The following is a 20,165-nucleotide window of genomic DNA, read 5'->3' on the forward strand; positions in this document are numbered from 1 at the left end:
TGTAAGAAAATGGAGAAGAAAAAAATCTTTTCTCTACTACAAAATGGTAATAATATATCAAACAATGTCAAAAGCAAAAGCTGATGAGATCAGGGCCTTAAAAAAGGTGCTGATGGGGTGAACTTTACTCATTAGATGTATAAGCAGCAGGAAATGTTGGTCTGACATTTGATCCTCCAGAGAGGGATGTTTTGGAGTCCCTTAGTACATATTAATGCAAAAAGTATGCCTAAAGATTCTCTTGGCTCCGGGGGGATGCATCACAGAGTATTGCTTTCTCATCATTTGTTGATAGAAATCCTGTTCCTTTTGAGACGTGAAGAGAGAAAGTATTTATTATCAAGATAAATGGATACTTACATTTTCAGATATATAGTGTTGTGTATTACTCAAGTCCAGAGACACCAGTTTTTTAACACTGTAATCTGAAAGTTCTTGAACTGAGGCCAACCTGTCTATTTTACAGCCAAGAAGCCACCTATCACTGGTTGGGAAAGGCTTGAAGTATCTCTTTTATGATTACATTGAAGAGCAGCCTCTCCACTTTGGGGTTGTTGATATTGCTGAACTTCCCAAACTGTTGAGCAAAAACCCCGAGGAGTGAAAGCAGCCATTATGTTCCTGTTTTATGTTTCGTATAAGTTGTGTCTTAATATGTGCCTTGTTTAAAACTCAGAACCCCTGGGGCTTGGTTAGGGAAATAAGACTTCTGGGAGATTAAAACAAAATAATAATAGGGACAGAAAAACACTGTTTCTATCAAACACTGTGCACTGTGCATGGCACTGGCAGCAGAACCACTTGCTACAGTTGCCAAACATTTTCCATTATGGGACCCCATCTTCAGATCACAGCACTGCCAGACTTGTTTTGGCTGAAGTTAGTCAGCTGGATGCCAGCCTCAGATTTTATGTTTGCTCACATAAAAAAACATTCATACAACTTCTAAGAAAGTCTATGGAAATCCTTGTAAGGCCTTGATACTTGGCAGGGGACATTATGTGATACTTGGGGGAAAACTACCTGAGTTTGGCAGGTAAATTCTCCAAAGACACAACCCATGGTAAACATTCTCTGCCTTGGGGCTGAGGAGCTGGAACAAGTCTTGCCCAGCAATTGCTCTTCCTTATGAGCAGTGTCAGAGTGCACAACCAAGAATGACAGTCTGTCTTTTCTTCACTTTCGTTCGGAGATGGTTAAGCAGGGAGGGGAAGGAGGAAACAACTCAGAAATGGGGATTTGGGTCTGGATGAAGGAGAGGACTAAAAGGGAGTCTGCAATAAGGATTTGGGGTAGTCTGGAATAAGTAGGCAGGAAAGCAGGGGGCTGGGAGCATAAAATGGGAGAAGGAGGTAGCCACCAAAACGCGGAATTGAGACAGGTCAGGGACTGATATATGGCTCCAAGGTTGGCGATAAGGGGCTGGGAGGATGTTGGATGATGCATCCAGCCAGTGTTCAGGGATTAGGCAGATATTCCACTGCAAACTCATGTCTTCTGGCCAAAAAGCTGCTGCGCTGCTGATGTGGAGAGTCAGATTGCTTCTGTTGTCACTGGTGGCTTTCGACAAATATCCCAACCTCTTGTTCCCATCCTGCCTCCTGCACGGCCTGGACAAAGCACTGGCAGATGCCATTCTGTACTGCTTGAAGAGATGAGTGTGGGGGCTTGATGAGAGTAGGGGCAATGGAGTAGGTAGGATCTGAAGAGTGGTAAAGGACTTCTCCAGAAGTTGTATTTTGGTTGTCTTCATGGTTGGATGAAGGGGGGCTGTCTGAACCGGGGAGATCATCATAGACTGTCACAACTAGCAGAACTTCATCTTCCCAGTGCAGCCTTTCCAACAATCCCCTTCTTCCCAAATGTTCACTTTGTGACACCCAGGGTAGGTCCAACAACTTTTCTGACTCTCTATTTCACAAAAAAACCCACCAGCACATAGGCAGCTTTGTAGCCTTCTCTGGTTGCCTTTAACCGCTCCCAAGCCTTCCTGCGTCTATTCAAGGAGCAGTGAATATGCTGCCACCCCAGCTGCAATTTATGGGGGAGATCCAAAGAAGAGAATTATCAGTGACTGTACAGTGGCGAGAAAAATCCTTTCTGAAGATAGGGTAGACAGGCATTTACTCTGTTAGCAGAATTTTGAGACTGTCTTTAGTCCATCTTAAACAGAAAAAATACTGCCACTACACTTAGATCTAGTTTTAGCAAGAAGGACAATAAAAATCCAAGCTGCATATAGAAATTTATTGCATTATGAATGTTGACTGAAATACTGCTCTTTCTGCAACCTTGCCAGGGGCTGGTGTGTGCACAGCCATGTCCTCCTGGAACGTTTGGAATTAACTGCAGCCAGGACTGTCCATGCCACAACGGAGGACACTGTGATCCCGTGACAGGAAAATGCATCTGTTCAGCTGGCTATATAGGAGACAGGTAAAAATCGAAACCCCAAAGCCTTTAGTTTTAACCATGGATTGGCAATATTTATAGCCTTTCTAGGACAATCTTACTCTCTGAAAAATGGTGTTATGTTTCTATTGCTCCAGTTACGTTCATCCTTCTGAAACAGTTCAAGCATTATAAATGTGGCAATGTTATTACTTTTTATTGGCAATGCTCTCCATTTACAGGTTTTTTTTAATACAACTTTTAAAATTTAATGGATTAAATTTAATTTAGATATTTACAGTGATAAATTTAATAGGGAGCATTACATGTTTACAAGATATGTAAATGAACTATATTTATACAAATTAATATCCTCAAGAGTAAGCAATGCAGCAACGTTTCCTTCAGCCCCTCTGTGCTGCTGCAGCACTTATCCATCTCAGACACCAACAAAAAGCGATAAATCCTCAAAATTTATAAACAAGAGCCTTCACCCATAAATCGATCAGAGAAGATGATAATATTGTTTTACAAAGGTGTCATGGATTCAGCAAAATGACTACACAGCAAAGTCAAGGTGGGATTGTAACGCACTCTGGCTTAGCCCTCCAGCTAATCCTGCCAGCAGGGCTAACAAAGGTGGGGAAGCTGCAGCTAAACAAGCTTTCATACGCAGTTTTCACTAGGGCTTGGACTGTGTCACTAGGTCCAGAGACCGTGGGCACAGCTCCCTAGTGTATGCCATACTAAAGCCCTTTCTCCTACATCTTACCTTTTTTTATTAGCTAGAACAAGCCAGAATCAGTATACAGACATATGCTACAATAATACTTTTATGCAGCAAAGCTCTCTGGAATTTCTCATTTCTTGCTTCATTGTCTAATCAGCAGGTCTTTATAGCACACAAACAGACCAACCTTCAGCACTGTGCTGGGGTTCAGAAAGCTGTGCTCATTCCCATTAAATATGGAAGTTTCCATTTTATCAACAGTGGTAATTGGAGGGGTCTCTGGAGATTATATCAGGATTTGCATGTGGTTGAATATGGTGGAAATACTAATTATTTCAAATGAATTTAGTGGAGAAGACATCAGCATGTCTCATTTCCCCCATCCTCCATCTGGAGACAGTGATTTCAGCCATAGGGTACCATATAATTATTGTTGCTAACCAAAGCTTTCTCTTTCTCTCCTTTTGGAGACAATTTCACTAAAGAAAGCAACTGTGCAGCCTGGACACTTATACTGGTGACCACACTTCAATCCCAACCTGTCCGCGGAGTGGCCGTGCTCCGGAAGGCTGACAGAGTCCCTCTGTCTCTAGGTCTCCTCGTTTGGTTGTTGCAGACTTAGATTGATTTCTGGCTGTAGGTGAATCAACAGTGTCAGAGCTGTCGGGAGCTCCCCACCAGCAGCCTGAAGCTGAGCCAGCTCCTTTGCTCAGCTGCCAACACAGCCCCCAGCCGCGAGGGAGACATGCAGCAGAAGAGCTGGCTCTGCCACAGGCATGTGACACACGGAAAGAACAGTAATGGAGTTGCCGAACAGCAGCACTTACACACTCCAGCAGTAACAGTAGAGAAAGGACCGTTGGGGTTGAGGAAAGGAGATGGCGAGTAGAAAGCAGAAGACCTAGTTCTGCCTGCTGTCAAAATCAGAGGGTTTTGCTGCTGATTGTCCTCAGAGAGGGGCTGGAGAGGGCAGATCGGGGAGAGACTGAGCAGAGGAGGCACTATGGGACAGACCTCACAGGAGTTCCCAAGGATTGTCCTTGAGCAAAGGGAGTGGGGGCTCTTCAGATCTGTACTTGGAAAAAAAGTGGGAGAGATTTGGACTCCAAAGAGAGCTGTTGCTTGAGAAGACAGAAGCAGGGAGGAGAAAATAAGGCATGATCGGTTGGAAGAGATGGAAAAGAAGCCAAGGGAAGTCACACTGTGGACCTGCACCCGAGCAAACCTCCTAGGAATGGCTCACCTGGCCCATCCTGGGGCAGGGAAGTGAAAGACAGACACTGAAGGGAGGGGCAGAAGAGCAGAAATGCAGGTGTGTGGAAGGATGAATGAAAACAGGAGAAAGTTAGGTAAAGTGGCAGTTCGGAAAGATTTTCTAGCAGCAGGGAAAAACTGTATTAGCCTGGAAATTCCCACCTTTCAAACAGGTACTCAGAAGGTTAAAACATGTTTATCTATCAGCCTTTAATCAGCCTTCAATAAGGGAAGTGAAACCTTAGGCCCATTATATTTGATTGGAGTTCTGCCTCTCACTTGGGCTAGGACAGCACATGGCTGGTAATGGTTTGCTCTGGACAGGCACATGTACCTTTGCCTTGCTGTTAACTGCAGGTAGCTAATGGTAGATTGCCCATTGATTTCAGTGAGGGCAGGAGCAGGCACAAGGTCTTTAAAAAGTCTAAATTGCTTTCCTTAGTTATGTGTTCATACAGCGTGGACAATGGAACAGATCAGTCAGCACCATTTTAGCTTGTTTTACTTTCTGGATCACATGTAACTGTTGCAGTGTTGCAGTATAGTTGCAAGTGTGGCAGGAGAATGCTGCTGCACAACAGTGTTTTCTTTAAAATTTTATAAGGCACTAAAAAAATTTCTTAATAATAACAGATATTGTGAATAACAATAAAAATATAAACACACTTTATCTGCTATCATCTTTTTTAATTGTCAGTAAGTATTATGTAATACTACAGTTCATCGTCTTGTGCAGAAGATAATAACAGATAAATATCTGTGGAGGTGAAATGGTTGTAAAGGTCTATGTAAATGTAATTGCCACACTTTGTTCCCTACCTGTTTTCCATGAAGTAACACTACACTAAGTATCTAGAAAATTGGCAAGCACTATTAATAACTTCAGGAAGCTTTGTGCTCTGCTAAAATGACTGGATATGTCATGTAAATGTATGTTTTGCAAGCTGGAAAGGAATAATAGCAGAAGCACAGTTAGAAGCTGAGGATAGGGTGTCTAAGAATTCAGTGGCTGACAGGAAAAGCGAACATACTGGTTTAGCTTTGTTTTCCATATTGCCATTAAATCTAAAGATTGAATCTTAAAAGAATAAATACCACATTTGTTATAACAATATGAGCAGACTTACTCTCTTGTTGCTGTATTTGTACCTGTGTCTTTTATCAACAGAATGGCAATCTCCAGGTTAGTGTATTTCGGGTGCCTTTCAATATTTGTCTGTGCTACATAAATGTGATCACTGTTTCAAAACAAACAAACAGAAAAGCCTAAAAAACTTTACAGCATTATTCCATGAAAAAAATTTATCTGGAAAAAATGTGTATGTTCTAAGTTCATCTGTTAAGCAGGCTGTCTTATGTTTAATATTTTGTGAAATTGCTTCCATTAATTCTACAGGTGACAGCCGTATTATCCTATCCCAACCCAAATAATTATAGTACATATTAAAGTTCAGTGGATATTATAATACGAATCTCCCCAGATAGGCAGAAAGCAATGTAAATTAAACAAGAAACATAACTAGGGCTTAGCAGCTCATTTTGTAATTTAATTGAACAATGTATCTGGTTGTTAATGGTGCTATGGACACATTAGATTGATATGTTGCGAAGGAAAGATGTTTAAGTAGAAAGCTAATTCCTGCTGTGATTATTCCTATGTTCCAGAGGAGTCATTATTAGTATTCTTTGTATAAAATTCATTAGCGGTAGCTGCTTGATCTCCAAATAAATAAGTTGGTTAAATTGTTAGTAGAAAAAGGCTAATTATGTAAATGGATTAGGTCGTCAATATTTCATTTCCAGATGCTTTTCTCCCTGCTAGGTAATGCTTCATCTTCTATAAATATAGAATGATATAGTGCACTATTGACTAAGTATTCATCTCGTTGAGTACAGTGCTCTCCTGCTAACTAGTAGAGCTGTACACAGCAATGGAGACATAAGACATCTTAATATGTTCTTCATTGCATTTCATTTGCTTTAAGTGTTTCAGTCCTAATGTTAACCATTCTTTGCTTGTTATTTCCCTGAGAGTAGCAGGGCTAACAGCCAGTACAGCTGGCGATTCTCTGGGCTCTTTCCCTTCCTGTTTGTCACAGGCTACTCTCTCTTTGGGTCTTGTATGAACTCCTGAACTTGGATTGTGTAACTAGCAACGGTGTTGATGCTTGCTGCAATTAAATCACCAGCTAGGCCTTTTGCTTTGTTCATTTATTTTTACTAAAACGTGATAATCTGAAGTGGCAAAAGTAATGCTCTTCTTATATACTGACTGGGTTCACTGCAGTTTTGCCTGGCTTGCATCACACATTAATCTTTTATTACTGATCATTATATTAACTCTCACCTGCCAGCTGTGAAATGACCTGCCGAAAGACATTTAACAATTGCCTCTACCCACTGAGTTTACAGTATACACTTTAATCAATGCTCAGGATTAAATTAATGCTGATAGGCAATTTCCAATATCTGGCATCCATGTGATAAGGGAATTGGGCTTTTCTGGGCTTCTTTTTCTTTTTTTATTAACTGAAAAGGCATATCTGTATTTCACGGTGGATCATGTAAACTGTAGTACTGACTCACTGCAGAATTTTGAAACCACTGAATTATGTCAAGCACAGAATCAGTTGCTTTCTTTAGGATCTTAGTTGAGCTTTTCAAAGTAAGAAATATTATGAACACTTAAACTGGTTGTGTAGGACAATGAAACAGAATTTTTGGCAGATTTCATAATGTATCCAGTAGGGAAATATTTTAAACAGTGCATGGAAGGTGCAATTTAAAACAATCTGTGTATAGTGTTTGCAGGTTCCATTTTTATGTGTATCAAATATTAAAAATGTTGGCAATTTTGGAGAAGATACTACACTAAGGAGCATGAAAGTGATTTGTCTTGAGATTTTATACTATTGAGCATCCCTGGAGTAAGAGATGAAAAGCAAATTTGAGCTTTAGTTACTCAGAAGTACACACAAAAGACAAAGGGCTGTATTTTCTCCTAGTTGGTATAAAGCTGGTGCAATGACAGCGTAAAGGGAAAGTAAAACTCTGTGTTTCTGGAGAACACTTTACTCAATATTGCTTAATAGACCACGTTCCCTTTCAATCCTCATTATCACTAAGAGGACCATATGCTTTTAAAGAAGGTGCACAATCCTTCTGTAATAAAGGGAAAGCAAACAGATGAGGGTTTTTTTATAAAGTATCTTATTCTGTATCAGTTTCTTATGGTTGATGGGTGGAATTGTCAAGGTTCAGGAAACAAGAATGCACTTTGTTAACTACAGTAATATGAACTAATGCGAATTTTGCAGGATATAATTGGACAGAGATTAATGCACTTTCAATTAACAGCAATTTACATGCCCTAAATATCACATCTGACTCAATGATACCATCAGTTCACAGTATATTACTTAAATAAATGATCAATGATTTTATACTTAATCCATTAACAAAAACATTCCCATGTAAAACTCATAAGCAGACTAGACTATAGGATGGTCACACTCGAAGAGTTGAGGTCAACAGCTCGATGTCCAAGTGGAGAGCAGTGATGAGTGATATTTGTCAGGGGTCGGGGTTGGGACCAGCACTGTTTAACATCTTTGTTGGCAACACGGACAGTGGGATCAAGTGTACCGTCAGCAAGTTCCCCATCAACACTGAGGTGTGCGGTGCAGCTGAGATGCTGGAGGGAAGGGATCCATCCAGAGGGACCTGGACAGGCTGGAGAGGGGGGACGTGCAAACCTCACGAAGGTCGACAAGGCCAAGTACAAGGTCCCGCCCATGGGTCAGGGCAATCCCCAGCACAAATCCAGGCTGGGCGAGGAGTGGCTGGAGAGCAGCCCTGCAAAGAAGGACTTGGGGGTGTTGGTGGATGGAAAACTGACTGTGAGCCAGCAACATGCACTCACAGCCCAGAAAGCCAACTGTGTGCTGGGCTACAGCAAGAGCAGTGTGGCTAGCAGGGCGAGGGAGGGGATTCTCCCCCTCTGCTCTGCTCTCATGAGACCCCCCTGCAGTGCTGGGTCCAGCTCTGGGGGCACCAACATCAGAAGGACATGGACCTGCTCGAGTAGAGCCAGAGGAGGCCACGAAGATGCTCGGGGGGCTGGAGCACCTCCCCTGTGAGGACAGGCTGAGAGAGTTGGGGGGGTTCAGCTGGAGAAGAGAAGGCTCCAGGGAGACCTTAGAGCATCCTCCCAGGACTTAAAGGGGCTACAGGAAAGGTGGGGAGGGACTCTTGATCAGGGGTGTCGGGATAGGATGAGGGGTAATGGTTTTAAATTGACAGAGTTCAGATCTAGATGAGATCTAAGGAAGAAATTCTTCCCTGTGAAGGTGGTGAGACACTGGCACAGGTTGCCCAGAGAAGCTGTGGCTGCCCCCTCCCTGGAAGGGTTCAAGGCCAGGTTGGAAGGGGCTTTGAGCAACCTGGGCTAGTGGAAGGTGCCATGAAACTGTGATGATCTTTGAGGTCCCTTCCAGCCCAAACCATTCTATGATTCTATGATTCTAGTATTTGATTGGATCCTGTCTCACGTATTTCATTGCAGGTGTCAGGAAGAGTGTCCTATTGGGACTTACGGCTTTCAGTGCACGCAAAGGTGTGACTGCCAAAATGGTGCAACGTGTTACCATGTAAATGGAGCGTGTATGTGTGACCCTGGATTTAAAGGGATTTATTGCCAAGAAAGAATGTGTCCAGAAGGGTTTTATGGCCTCAAATGCAACAAGAGATGTCCTTGCAATATTACCAACACTCTCAGGTAGGTACATCATATTACATACATGTGCAGGGGCTGGTCAAATAAAAACATTGGGAAAAAAGTCAATTAACTACACCTACTCCCTTTTTCTCTGTAGCTTTAATTGAGAACACAGACAGTTCCTCTGGATTGCAACCTTTGATTTAAATGAACCTCAGGTTTGGAACCAGAAGCCTCAGTCCAGCCAGCTACTAAGCATGTATCTGTTAACTATTTAAACAGTTCTGCTAAAATCCGCAACAATCTGACATATGGCCTTATCCTGTAACTGCAGTCTTTCAGGCATAAGAACTATCAAATGATGACCATATGTATGTATAATAACCCACTGAAGCTTAAAAAATATAGATATATTTACTCAAATCCATCATTTTGGCTCTTTTTATGATGGGTTTTCTTGTTAAATCTATAGACAGCAAGGGGACTTTCAAAATGAAACCTAATTTGCTTCAGTTTATGTCTCGTGGCAAATTACCTTGTTGAAAACACTTGAGGCAGATGTATAAATAGACTGAAATCAATATCCCCAAGTCAGTCTATGGAACTCTAATGGAGCTGACATTGTCAAAATAGACATCTTTTCTCTTCTCTTCTCATGTGTGCCTATTTTTACTCTTCATTCAGTATGTGCATGTGTGAAATATTCAAGAAAATAAATATTAGGGAAGGATACCTAAAATGGAATAAGCCTCACATAAAAGGTCAGGTTTCAATGTTTTATTTCCTTTTGCATTTTTTAGGATCTGATTCTTGAGGTTCTTGTTACTAAGAATCAGATCCACAAACAGACTTGAGCACCTAACATGGGATAGGTTGAATTTATTCTCTTTGCAGGCTTGAACAAGTTTTCCAAACCCTAAAAAAAGGAAGAATTGAAGAATCTTCCCTGTTATCCTATTTGTTACCTTTTGTAACTCCTTGCTTTATTTGCTGACTGCCAGAATTGCTATTTAGAAGTTCCTCACTCCCTCACACACAGTAAAGGGAGCCTGGAGAGCAAAAACACCCTGTCCTGTTCTGATGGACTAGAGTGCCCACATTTCCTTACCATGCCTGCAAGATGCTGAGCCCTTCAGTTCCCACTTGATTTCCTCCTTTTTCTGCCCATTACTATTAAGCATTCCTAGCCAATTCAGGATTGTGTAGGCTTCAGAGGGAGGTGGGGATAATTGATGCCCAAGCAAATATGCCCTTGATACGGACATTCTTCAATTTTAAACCAGACAGGTAGGGACCTGACTGTCTTGCTGATGATGACAATCCTACCTTGCAATCTTGCAGCCTGCTAAAATATAAACACTCTCCTCAATTATGTATGCAAGCAATACCACCTAATTTGTGTGCGTGTGCACACACACACACACACACACACACAAACACTTCAGGCAAATCTGTTTGTGTGCTTGAGATAGACTCTATTTGTCTCAGTCTTGGAAATAAACAGGTGATCTTTCTTGTGAATTCAAGTTCAACTGTGAGTGGTGAGGCTTTGCTTAACTGAAAGTCAGAGCTCACAATGGATTATTTAAAAGCCTTGTAGGTCTGATGATACGAGTCCTCTACAGAAAGATAGCTCTAGCTCTGTCGGGTTTGGCAGCAAGGATCCGAAGAGTTCAACACCTCAAAGGTAGTTCTGTACAACAGGGTTCTATCACTTCTGATTATTTTGTATATCATAAAATCATTGCAAAAAATAATATATCTAAGACACAAGCTGAGCATTATACACAAAAGGTTAATGTTGTGTTGTACTGAGGGTAGGGGATGTCTCAAGAACGATTGCAGAGTGAGCTAAGGTATAAATTCCTGCACGTCACACTACTCTGCAGTACCTGCCAGTGTGCACAACTTCAACTGCAGTAAATACAAGGTAAACTGCTCCTCAGTGAAAGCTGTTCTTCATGTGTACTGGAGGGTGAGAACATGCTCTTGGACAGCAGCTGACACAGTGTGTCTTCACCCCCTCTCCTCGCCTGTGGAAACCCATTTGTGTGCACATTTCCCCATAAAGGTGTAAATAGAGTGGAAGGACTGCAGGCCACGGGCAAGGCTGAGCCTGGCTGCTGTTTCTCAGCTAAGTGCTCAATTCATTAAGAGTCTTTTAAGTGGGGAAAGATGGTGGGTTTGAGGGTGCAGGAGTTCTCCCTGGGTTACTCAAAGAACTACCTGGGAGGTGCTCTGGAGTTTTGCCAGAAGATCCTTCCTGAAAGAACAGACTAGCACCATCCAGCTGTGAAGAAAGATGAGGTCTCAAGTTTGAGAGAGCTCAGAAAGGTGGAGGATTGAATCCTCCCACAGTTCTTTTCTGGACATGTGGTCATTCTTACACACCGTGTACCTGACCTGTGCCTGGTTGCTGTCTGACAGATACATTTTATACCTTCCCTCCCATCACTGCTCCGTCAGCTTCGCTTGCAGCATCCTCTGCTCAGATGGTATCTCTGTTTCTTTAATAAATGAATCTAGTCTCTCCATTGATAAAATCTCCCTTTTTCCTACATCTTATCACTGCTGTTATGGAACAAAGAGATATCAGCAAGCTGTAGATCTGTAAATGTTCTTTCATTCATCCATGGTATTTCAGCTTTCCACTTTTCAATGAGCTCCTCAGAGCACTGTCGATTTCTGAGCCCAGGAGTGTCAGAGTTGATGGAAAATGACCTTCTCCAAAGGCACTCCATATTCGGAACAAATCTTTTTACTGATTTTTTAACCAGTCCTGTACAGCATACTTCTCTTCCCACCCACCTCCTCCCATTCCTCCTCTCAATTTTTATCATTACTGGAACTGTGGTCTTCCAAAGTGATTCATTTACTGACAGCCATCTATTTTCCCCAGAAGCAGTTTAAACTGTTCGCTACTTGTTGCAATAGCTAAGTGTGTAGGATAACTATAGAAACACTTGAAAGAAGGTGAGGGACGCTTCTGTCAGTGGTTTTGACTCATTTGATCTCATTATTGGAGAGCTGGCTGGAATGGAAAGCTCTGGGAGCTTTGAGGAGCAAGTTGGGGAGGAACATTAAGAAATACATAATCAGCTTTTCTATCTTTGTAGATCTATCTATTTTAATGTCTGAATAAACCAGTGTGATCATCTAGTCTAACCTCCTAACGGCTGAAGAACATCATCCAATAATTTCTGCATCAAAGCACGCTGAAAGGCACTTTGTACAGGACTTTTGAACAACCCCAGAATTAGGTAATTTAGAATGCACTGGTGGCTTGGACTGTCCTTCCACAGGGAAGGATACACCTGTAAAAAATTCCCCTATGTGAAAAGCCCATGTTGAGACAGCCTACAATAGTCAGAAAGGCATAATCCTAGCTTGCTCTTCTGAAAAGCAGAAAGGGAAATGAATAGCTGGAATAGTCTCAGCCACCCACCCCTCTTGAACACCAGTGTGGAGCCATATGCCTTTAGTAATGTCTTGCCCGGGTCAGAGACATGAGAGGGGAAGGAAAACACAGTGACCTCTTAAGCCTTGACAGTTTCCTGCTGTGACAAAGTCAAATGAAATGGATAGATCTCCAGACACTCTAATTATTGCCTCAATGCTGAAAAGTTTGGAAGGACCAAACCCCATGGACCTTTCATAAAGTTTTGCCTCGACCAAAGTCAATAATGTGCTTGAATGAGGCTGGATTTGAAGACGTACTGGACTGAAGTAGTGGCCCTACAGTCTCATTGTGGCAACTTCTTTAAAAGCAGGAGGGCATTTTACTAAGGGAGGCTGAATGTAGTATGGACACCAAAAGACAGAAAATACTGTTAAATAAAGATTAGGGCTGTTGTTAATTAAGATGAGATGACTGGTGCTAGTGTATAAACATAAAGTCAGGAAATTCACTGGGAATAAGTTGTTTCGACTGAAAGATGTGTAGAGAACAAATTCAGAATTTGGAACAGACTGTGCTGTCTAAAGTATTTATTTTCCCAATTTGCCTTGTTACCTGGTTTCCTCAGATTTCCTCAAAATTAGATGCTTAAAAAATTTAAAGGTCAAAAATCACTTTCTGTTTTTTCAGTTCAGCTAGTAAATTTAAAAAAAATAAATCTTTTATTGCTGTAAATGTGACTTGAAAGCCAGGGACTGTACAATAGCTTCCAAACTGCAGCAAGAGCCATGGAACAATTTCCTTCGGATGCCGTGTTGTGCGCTGTGGACAGCTTCCAGTTTCCACCTCTACTTGGCCTAGAGCCAGAGGAACACTTGGCTGCTTGCATTCACTCTAGGTTTTCTACACTATTCTTTCCTGTTATGCAAGAGATTTGAAGAAATAAAAGTTGTTAAGATTCAATGCAAAATACTAATGAATAACACTGCCAAACACTTTCAATAGTGTAAGGTTCCCTTCCTGCTCACAGCAAGTGATTGGAAAGCAGATGTTAGTGGGTTTGCCTTCTGGGATCCTTTTGGAGGCCTCACATTCTTTTACCCATCCATTCAGTGATCCTTCTCTAGAGGAATTGTGTTTCTTAATTTCAGTTTATCGATGGCATAGAGAAGTACCTTACATATGCTGTAACCTGTGCTGGCAAAATGTTACATGGACTCATGATCTTGGAAGGTACATTCAGAACAAGAAGGCAGGAATTATACAAGTAATTCACATTGCTAGATGTATTTCCTGTTCTTTGCCTTAACACCTTTGCCATTAAGTGCCTCAAACTTTTCACTACCATGCATTTAGTTCACTGGACAGTCCGGATGCAGAGATGGTTGGATGGATGATAGGCGAATTTCCTAGCTATTATTATATGTCTAGGTACATAGTTTGAACAGAATGAGATTTTACAGAATGCCAGTATGAGAGAAGCATTCTTAACTCACACATACATGCATACATATGCTATTTCTACATCATGAGCTGCAATATATTTAGTACATAACTCTGATGATTTTAATTACTGGAATAGTTCATACATACCAGAATAGAAAAAACAATTAATAATGAAATCTTAGTACTATTTAGTGATAACAGCTGCAGATCTTAAAAGGGTTTCCAAAGGAAGAAAGGCATCATTTTACAAATGGGAAAAATGAAGGCAGAAAGAGTAAGTTACATCGCCAAGATTCACTGGCAGGATTGGGAAGAGAACAGCTGTCTTCTGGATTTTGGTTAAGCATCTAAATCTCAGCCATCTTCAAATTAACACTGCATCAGGGCACCTTAATTATCAAACAAGTGGTTTTGGTTCAGGACATTGTGTTCTCTGTATCTGAGACGAGTCTGTGTCCCCTGGCCAGACACAGCCTGCAACCTCATTTCAGACCTAGCTACATAGGTTTGGGGTCCTTTTGCTTGTTACACTACCGTAACACTATGGTGTGTGTTAATGTCTGGCTTGACAAAAGCTTTGGAAAGATTTATTTTGCTACTGTCAAGGAGAAGTTTCCCTTCCCCTGCTGTACAGTTTATTCACCAACTATTGCTACCTACCCAGAACTATGGGTACCATAACTCTGGAATTTAATGCAGAGGATTTTTCCTAATCTCACAATGCCAGCACTTGGTACGGCAGCAAAAGATAACTATTTCAAAGCACTGGAAGACTGCAAGCACTTGACCTAGGAGAAAAACAAAACTCTGATATGCTCAGGCTGATAACAAAACTGTTCTTGCTTCAACAAGAAGATTATATGGATGCAGGGACCCAAACATCTGCATTGGACTTTTCCTAGCTCAGACCCTCACGAAAGAGTGGACAAGGCTTTAGTGGGGCAGAGTATGGTCTCAACCTTCTACTGGACCTCATTTTGGAGTCCAAGGCCCCTGTCTCCTGCAAACTCTTCTGCAAAGCCTGTTTGGGTTTTTGCTTCTTTTTTAGGATTATTTTGAGTCCCTAATACCTAGCTTGCATCCCATGCAAAAAAGCTGTCCATTTTGATGAAGGAGGCAATCCTGGAGTTGAAATTCTTACTGAGTATAGTATTTTCAATTGAATTGTCATAGACTGATTCAAACTGCCATGATCATATATTACCTTTGAAAGATTTAATTTAGCCAACAGATGCAGTTCTCATGGAACCGTATGATACGTGCAGTAGTAGTAAAAACAGAGAAACAAAAAATCCACTTTAAAATATTTCTTTAATGTTTAGCTTTCTGCTCCTATTAGGTAATGATTAATAGACACAGAGGGGGAAAAAAATGAGCTTTTATTATTTTCATCTGAATGTTAAGAGGTGCTTTGTGAACAACTATAATTTCAGGCACTGCTTTGTCAGAAGAATTTCATGGATGGTAGTTTGTTAAGCTGATGAATTGTTTTAATTAGTCAGTAAAACACTATTTATGATGAAACATATGACACTCACAAAATTTGATCATTCTTAGTCACAACAGTATATGACTAACCTCTCCTACCAGTAATTTCCAGAAACATACTAGGAAATTACATTTTATGAGGTTACCTTGAAAATTAACATATACGATATTAATTTTATAGGTGTAAAGAAACCCATTCAGTCATATCTGCAATATTAAACTATAGCAATAAATAATGGTAAAGGAAAATAAACCGTTTCTATGAGGCAAAAAAACAGGAGACAGGTCCATAGAGAGATGCCACCTTGCAGAACTCTATTCTTTCTTGTTCTGAGAATAATAAAGAAAATCAGATTTGTAGCAATATTATTTCTCATCTTCCTCAGTGAGAGCTAGACAGTGCTATTTTGGTATAGTCTTGTGGTGCAGAGGCCCCCAGAGCACACTGAGCTCTCAGGTGAAGCCTTACACTCGCAGCTGGCCTCACAACAGGGGATCTTTTTCCAAAGATCAGATTCCCTCTCCATGGCCTACTCTCTCTTTCGACCACTTCACCTCCCAAAACCAGACATTCCCCTGTGCTCTCCCTTCCCATCCCCCAGAAACCTCCATGGCTTCAAACCAGGACTTAACACATCTCCAGCCTTCCCCTCCTTTCCTAGCCCCCAGCCACAGCCTCAGTGTGGCTTTCCTGCTGTGGGAAGTTAGTACCCTAAGAAAACCTGGAGATGCTCTTTCTGTTCCTCGAAGAGAAAACGGTGGATAAAGACAAACTGTTTCATAGCAGGAGGAACAAAGGAGTAAGTCTTCTCACTACTACATGTAGAAGGACCAGGCATTGTCCGATCTTTGGGCTTGATTCTCCTTTCTACTTTTCTCTCTGTGTGCTCTCACAACAGTGTGGAATTGCCTGAATAGAAATGAAAGCCAGAGGATTAATGTTGGGCAGCAGTGCTGATTACTCAGCATAAAGGAACTTGACTCATTTTGCTGCACAGCTGAGATTTAGTCCCAGGGCTCCTTTTGACTCCTGCCCCAAATAAATCCCAAGGTTTCAGGTAGTGATCAGTTCTGCTTGCTATGGCTGAATATTCCCTGCAAAACTCTTTTTCCAAGGAGGTTTTTCCCTTCCAAAGCTCTTTCCTTTCTACCTTTCCCTGCTGAAAGGTTCTGCTGAGGTGGCACTCACTTTTAGAATACTAATTAGAATAGAATAGAATAGAATAGAATAGAATAGAATAGAATAGAATAGAATAGAATAGAATAGAATAGAATAGAATAGAATAGAATAGAATAGAATAGAATAGAATAGAATAGAATAGAATAGAATAGAATATTGGGCCACAGGACTCAGGTTTATCTTCACAGCTCTCTTGACTGCATTCCTTCATCCACTGGAATTTCTCCTAACCCTGAACATCTTTATGTGACTGTATTACAGCCAACTAGTATGGCACATATATGTCATTAAATGGTATGGATTAATCGCGTTGTGGTTAATGTCAGTAATCCAAGTCCCATTGATTTGAGAATGGAAAAGTATAAACTTCAAAGGTGCAATATTAGCAGTGCTGTGGCACTTCCCAGATGTTTGGAAGTGGTGTGCCAGGCTGGTGCTTAGCACCATATTCCCTATTCACTCCCTAAGTTTTATGGCTGCTTATGTTCACCATCCTTAACAGTTTTCAGGTTTGTGCTGTTCTTAGTGAGACTCTTGCTGGCACTGCATGTAAAACGTCCTACTGCTGGTTACAGACTGTATTTTTCTTTCATGTCCACATCTCATTAATGTCTGTCTGTCTTCATTAGTTGCCATCCGTTGTCTGGAGAATGTAGCTGCAAAGCTGGCTGGGCTGGACTCTACTGCAATGAAACCTGTCCCCCTGGATACTACGGCGAAGGCTGCCAGCTGATGTGCCCTTGCCAGAACGGGGCAGATTGCGACAGCATCACAGGGAAGTGTACATGTGCGCCGGGATATATGGTAAGTGAGAGCTGGGAGTAAGGGGACATTTCATAAGGTGCCTGCAAAAAATTAAAGAGGATTTTAATCTGATTTCAAGTAACATTTGTGTAAAAAGTGGCCAAATGCAGGTAATTTTTCCCCATTCTATTATAAGTCCACATAATTCTCCTTTGAGCAGTGTTAACTTACTACTTCTGGTTATTTACTTAATATCAGTATTGTAAGTTTATTACTGTTATAAGGATAAAGAAATGGTTTCCCATCATATATTCTAAGTCAAGACATAACAAAAAAGATGTCAGTTTATTGTCTGCCTGGAAGAGCAGAAAAAGAAATCTCATGGCCTTTCAGCATTTTCCTTGTCAGTCACACTGTGATTTTAATAGATGAAGATCTTTTAAGATGTTACAAATGATAGAGCAATTTATGTCTTTTCTGAGCATATACAGCAGGTGCCTTTTACCTGAGCATCAGAAAGAGCTTCAGACGTTCTGAGGTAAACAAGCATTACGTTTTATAGATGAGATATAAAATGGCTGAAGAAATCAGCCAAGATGAAACAACACAAATTCAGAATTAACGATTGCCAGGTTGCAGTAGAAAGTACTAGGACATGGATCCAGGTGTCCAGTCCTGCTACAGCTGGGCATAATGGAACTCTTGCTAGTAAGTTCCCTGATTATCCATATATGAAGCACCTCTTTACTTCAGGAACACACCATGGAAGAGGCTATGTTTAAGAAACAATACTTCCTAAAAAAAAAATATTATTTTTAAGAGAGAATTCCACAACTTCATTAGCAATTTTCTGTCTGTAATTTGTATCCTTAATTTTACATGATCTGTCCCCACAGGCCTATCTATATGTTTTCTGTATTATTATAGTAATTATTAGTTATAATTACTAAGTTTACTAGAAATTGAGCTTCAGATCAAAGACATTCCCAATGTTTCTAGAACTTCCACTGACATTTAGCAGCCAACTAAAATGTGCAGCCTTCTGAATGAGTAACCCTCTATTGTGTTAAGTTACAACTTCAAAATGAAGTGAATAAATATCTTCAGATACTAAGGAACATGAGGTGTGATCTTTGACCATGTTGTAGCTCTTCTGATTTGCATTTATGAGACATGGTAGACATCATACCAGGTAGCTTTAGAAACAGTGGGAGTGGAATGGCATGTTGGATCTGGACAGCAGAGGAGCCATGTCCTACCATCAGCACCTACTGCAGTGTTTAGGATTTTCTAGAAAAAAACATGTGGTATTCTGCAGGGTCATATGCTGCTGTCATCTGCAGGGAAAGGCTGCACAGCTGTGTGACAAGGTCCGTAGTGTGGGAGTCCTGGATGAGATGAGTGGGATGCTAAAGCCTTTTTAACCTCCCTCCCTTTTAAATCCACACCTGAGCTTGTAATCACCAACTGCCATCTCCAGAACTGTAAAATTGGAGTTATGGCTTAAAGACACTTTTGTTCTCTGCTTTATGTCAACAGCTGAACCTGAAAGTTGGAGCTTCCATGTAATTTCCAGGGGTTCTCTCAATGCTAAGTATAAACAGAATTATTTAGGTGAGGGGTAGGACTGTCAAAAGCATTTGCACAAGACACTAGTACTTAGAAATGTAAAAAAAAAGAAGAGGGCTTTGAGGTTCATTTCCCCACTCACACTAACAGAAAACAAGAATTTGTCTTCTCTATACAGTGGTGAAACACAGGTATTTATATAAAGTGGAGGAAAGAATGAAGGCAGCAGCATGTCAGTAACAAATGCAAAATAAAAAGATAGCAAGATCCTCTTTCCTATCAGGAATGCTGTTCAAGTTTGCAGCACAAAAATATTTTGGGACCCTTTACTGTACACATTTTTTTAAAAAGCATAGTTTGTCCAATATATATTGCTCCAAGACAGTATTATTGCAGGCATGAAGCCTGGGAAGTTCCTATTGCATTGCTTCAAAATAATATTTAATCTCATAATAAAGAGCTTTCTTGCATTGACATTTAAACAGCTTGGTTATTGAGGATAGCTCTATAATCACTGAAGCATATTTAGGCATTAGTATCATTGCTCTCTCATAATATACTATAATCTCTGACAATTAGTCCATGAGGGGAAGTAAAGCCTTGAAATTGCTAATTTATTGCCTCTGAAGCATATTTGTCATTCGTATGCATGCCAGATGACTTGAGATGCAACGGTTCTTTCAAATGCTAGAGAACACAGGCCGTAAAGAAAACTTGACAGGAACCTTTACTTCCTACCCCGGGCCGGCGGCGTCCTGCCGAGCTGCTCCGGCTGTACGCTCCATCGGCTGGGCAGGGAGAAGGGGTCAGCACTGCTTCACCACGCAACCTGCAGGTCCTGTGAAAGATGCTGTGGGGCCAGAATCCTCTCAAGGCTTGAAGTGGCTTATCTCAATGACACACTCAAGACCAGACTTTGCCTTCAAATATGCCTGCCTGCCTCTTGCTGAGGCAGCAGGGAGCTTTGCCTGCAGGTAGGATTTTGCCCTTGAATTAGCCTAGCCTGCAAGTGAGTGGCTCGACTGTTCGTGAACGCAGGATGCCACTTTTGGCAGCGGTGACAATAGTGATGCTAATACAGAACTGGGCAGAGCTAATTATTCAGAAAAGCCATAAATGAATCCCTCTTGCTTTTTCTAGCATGAGGCTTGGCTGATGCAGCTACAGGGTCAGGAATTTTGCCATATGATTGGAAAGAATGGAAGTGGGAGCAACATCTTACATTTTACAGAAGCGTTTCATCTACACA

The 20,165-nt window shown here is 41.2% G+C and overlaps 1 protein-coding gene across 9 annotated transcripts in view; it reads left to right on the forward strand.

The window, feature by feature from the left end:
- Positions 1–20,165, forward strand: part of MEGF11 (multiple EGF like domains 11) — a 306,502-nt gene that overhangs the window by 206,901 nt on the left and 79,436 nt on the right. For all 9 annotated transcript variants that reach the window (XR_012630339.1, XM_074879910.1, XM_074879909.1 and 6 more), the window contains 3 exons: positions 2,300–2,436; positions 8,940–9,152; positions 17,233–17,407. Coding sequence is in view for 8 of the 9 variants with exons in the window: in XM_074879910.1 (XP_074736011.1) it covers positions 2,300–2,436; positions 8,940–9,152; positions 17,233–17,407 (525 nt within the window). In the remaining variant the exon portion in view is untranslated. The remainder of the gene's footprint in view (positions 1–2,299; positions 2,437–8,939; positions 9,153–17,232; positions 17,408–20,165) is intronic.

This window comes from Strix uralensis, chromosome 11 (assembly GCF_047716275.1).
Source record: "Strix uralensis isolate ZFMK-TIS-50842 chromosome 11, bStrUra1, whole genome shotgun sequence".
NCBI classification, from domain to species: domain Eukaryota; kingdom Metazoa; phylum Chordata; class Aves; order Strigiformes; family Strigidae; genus Strix; species Strix uralensis.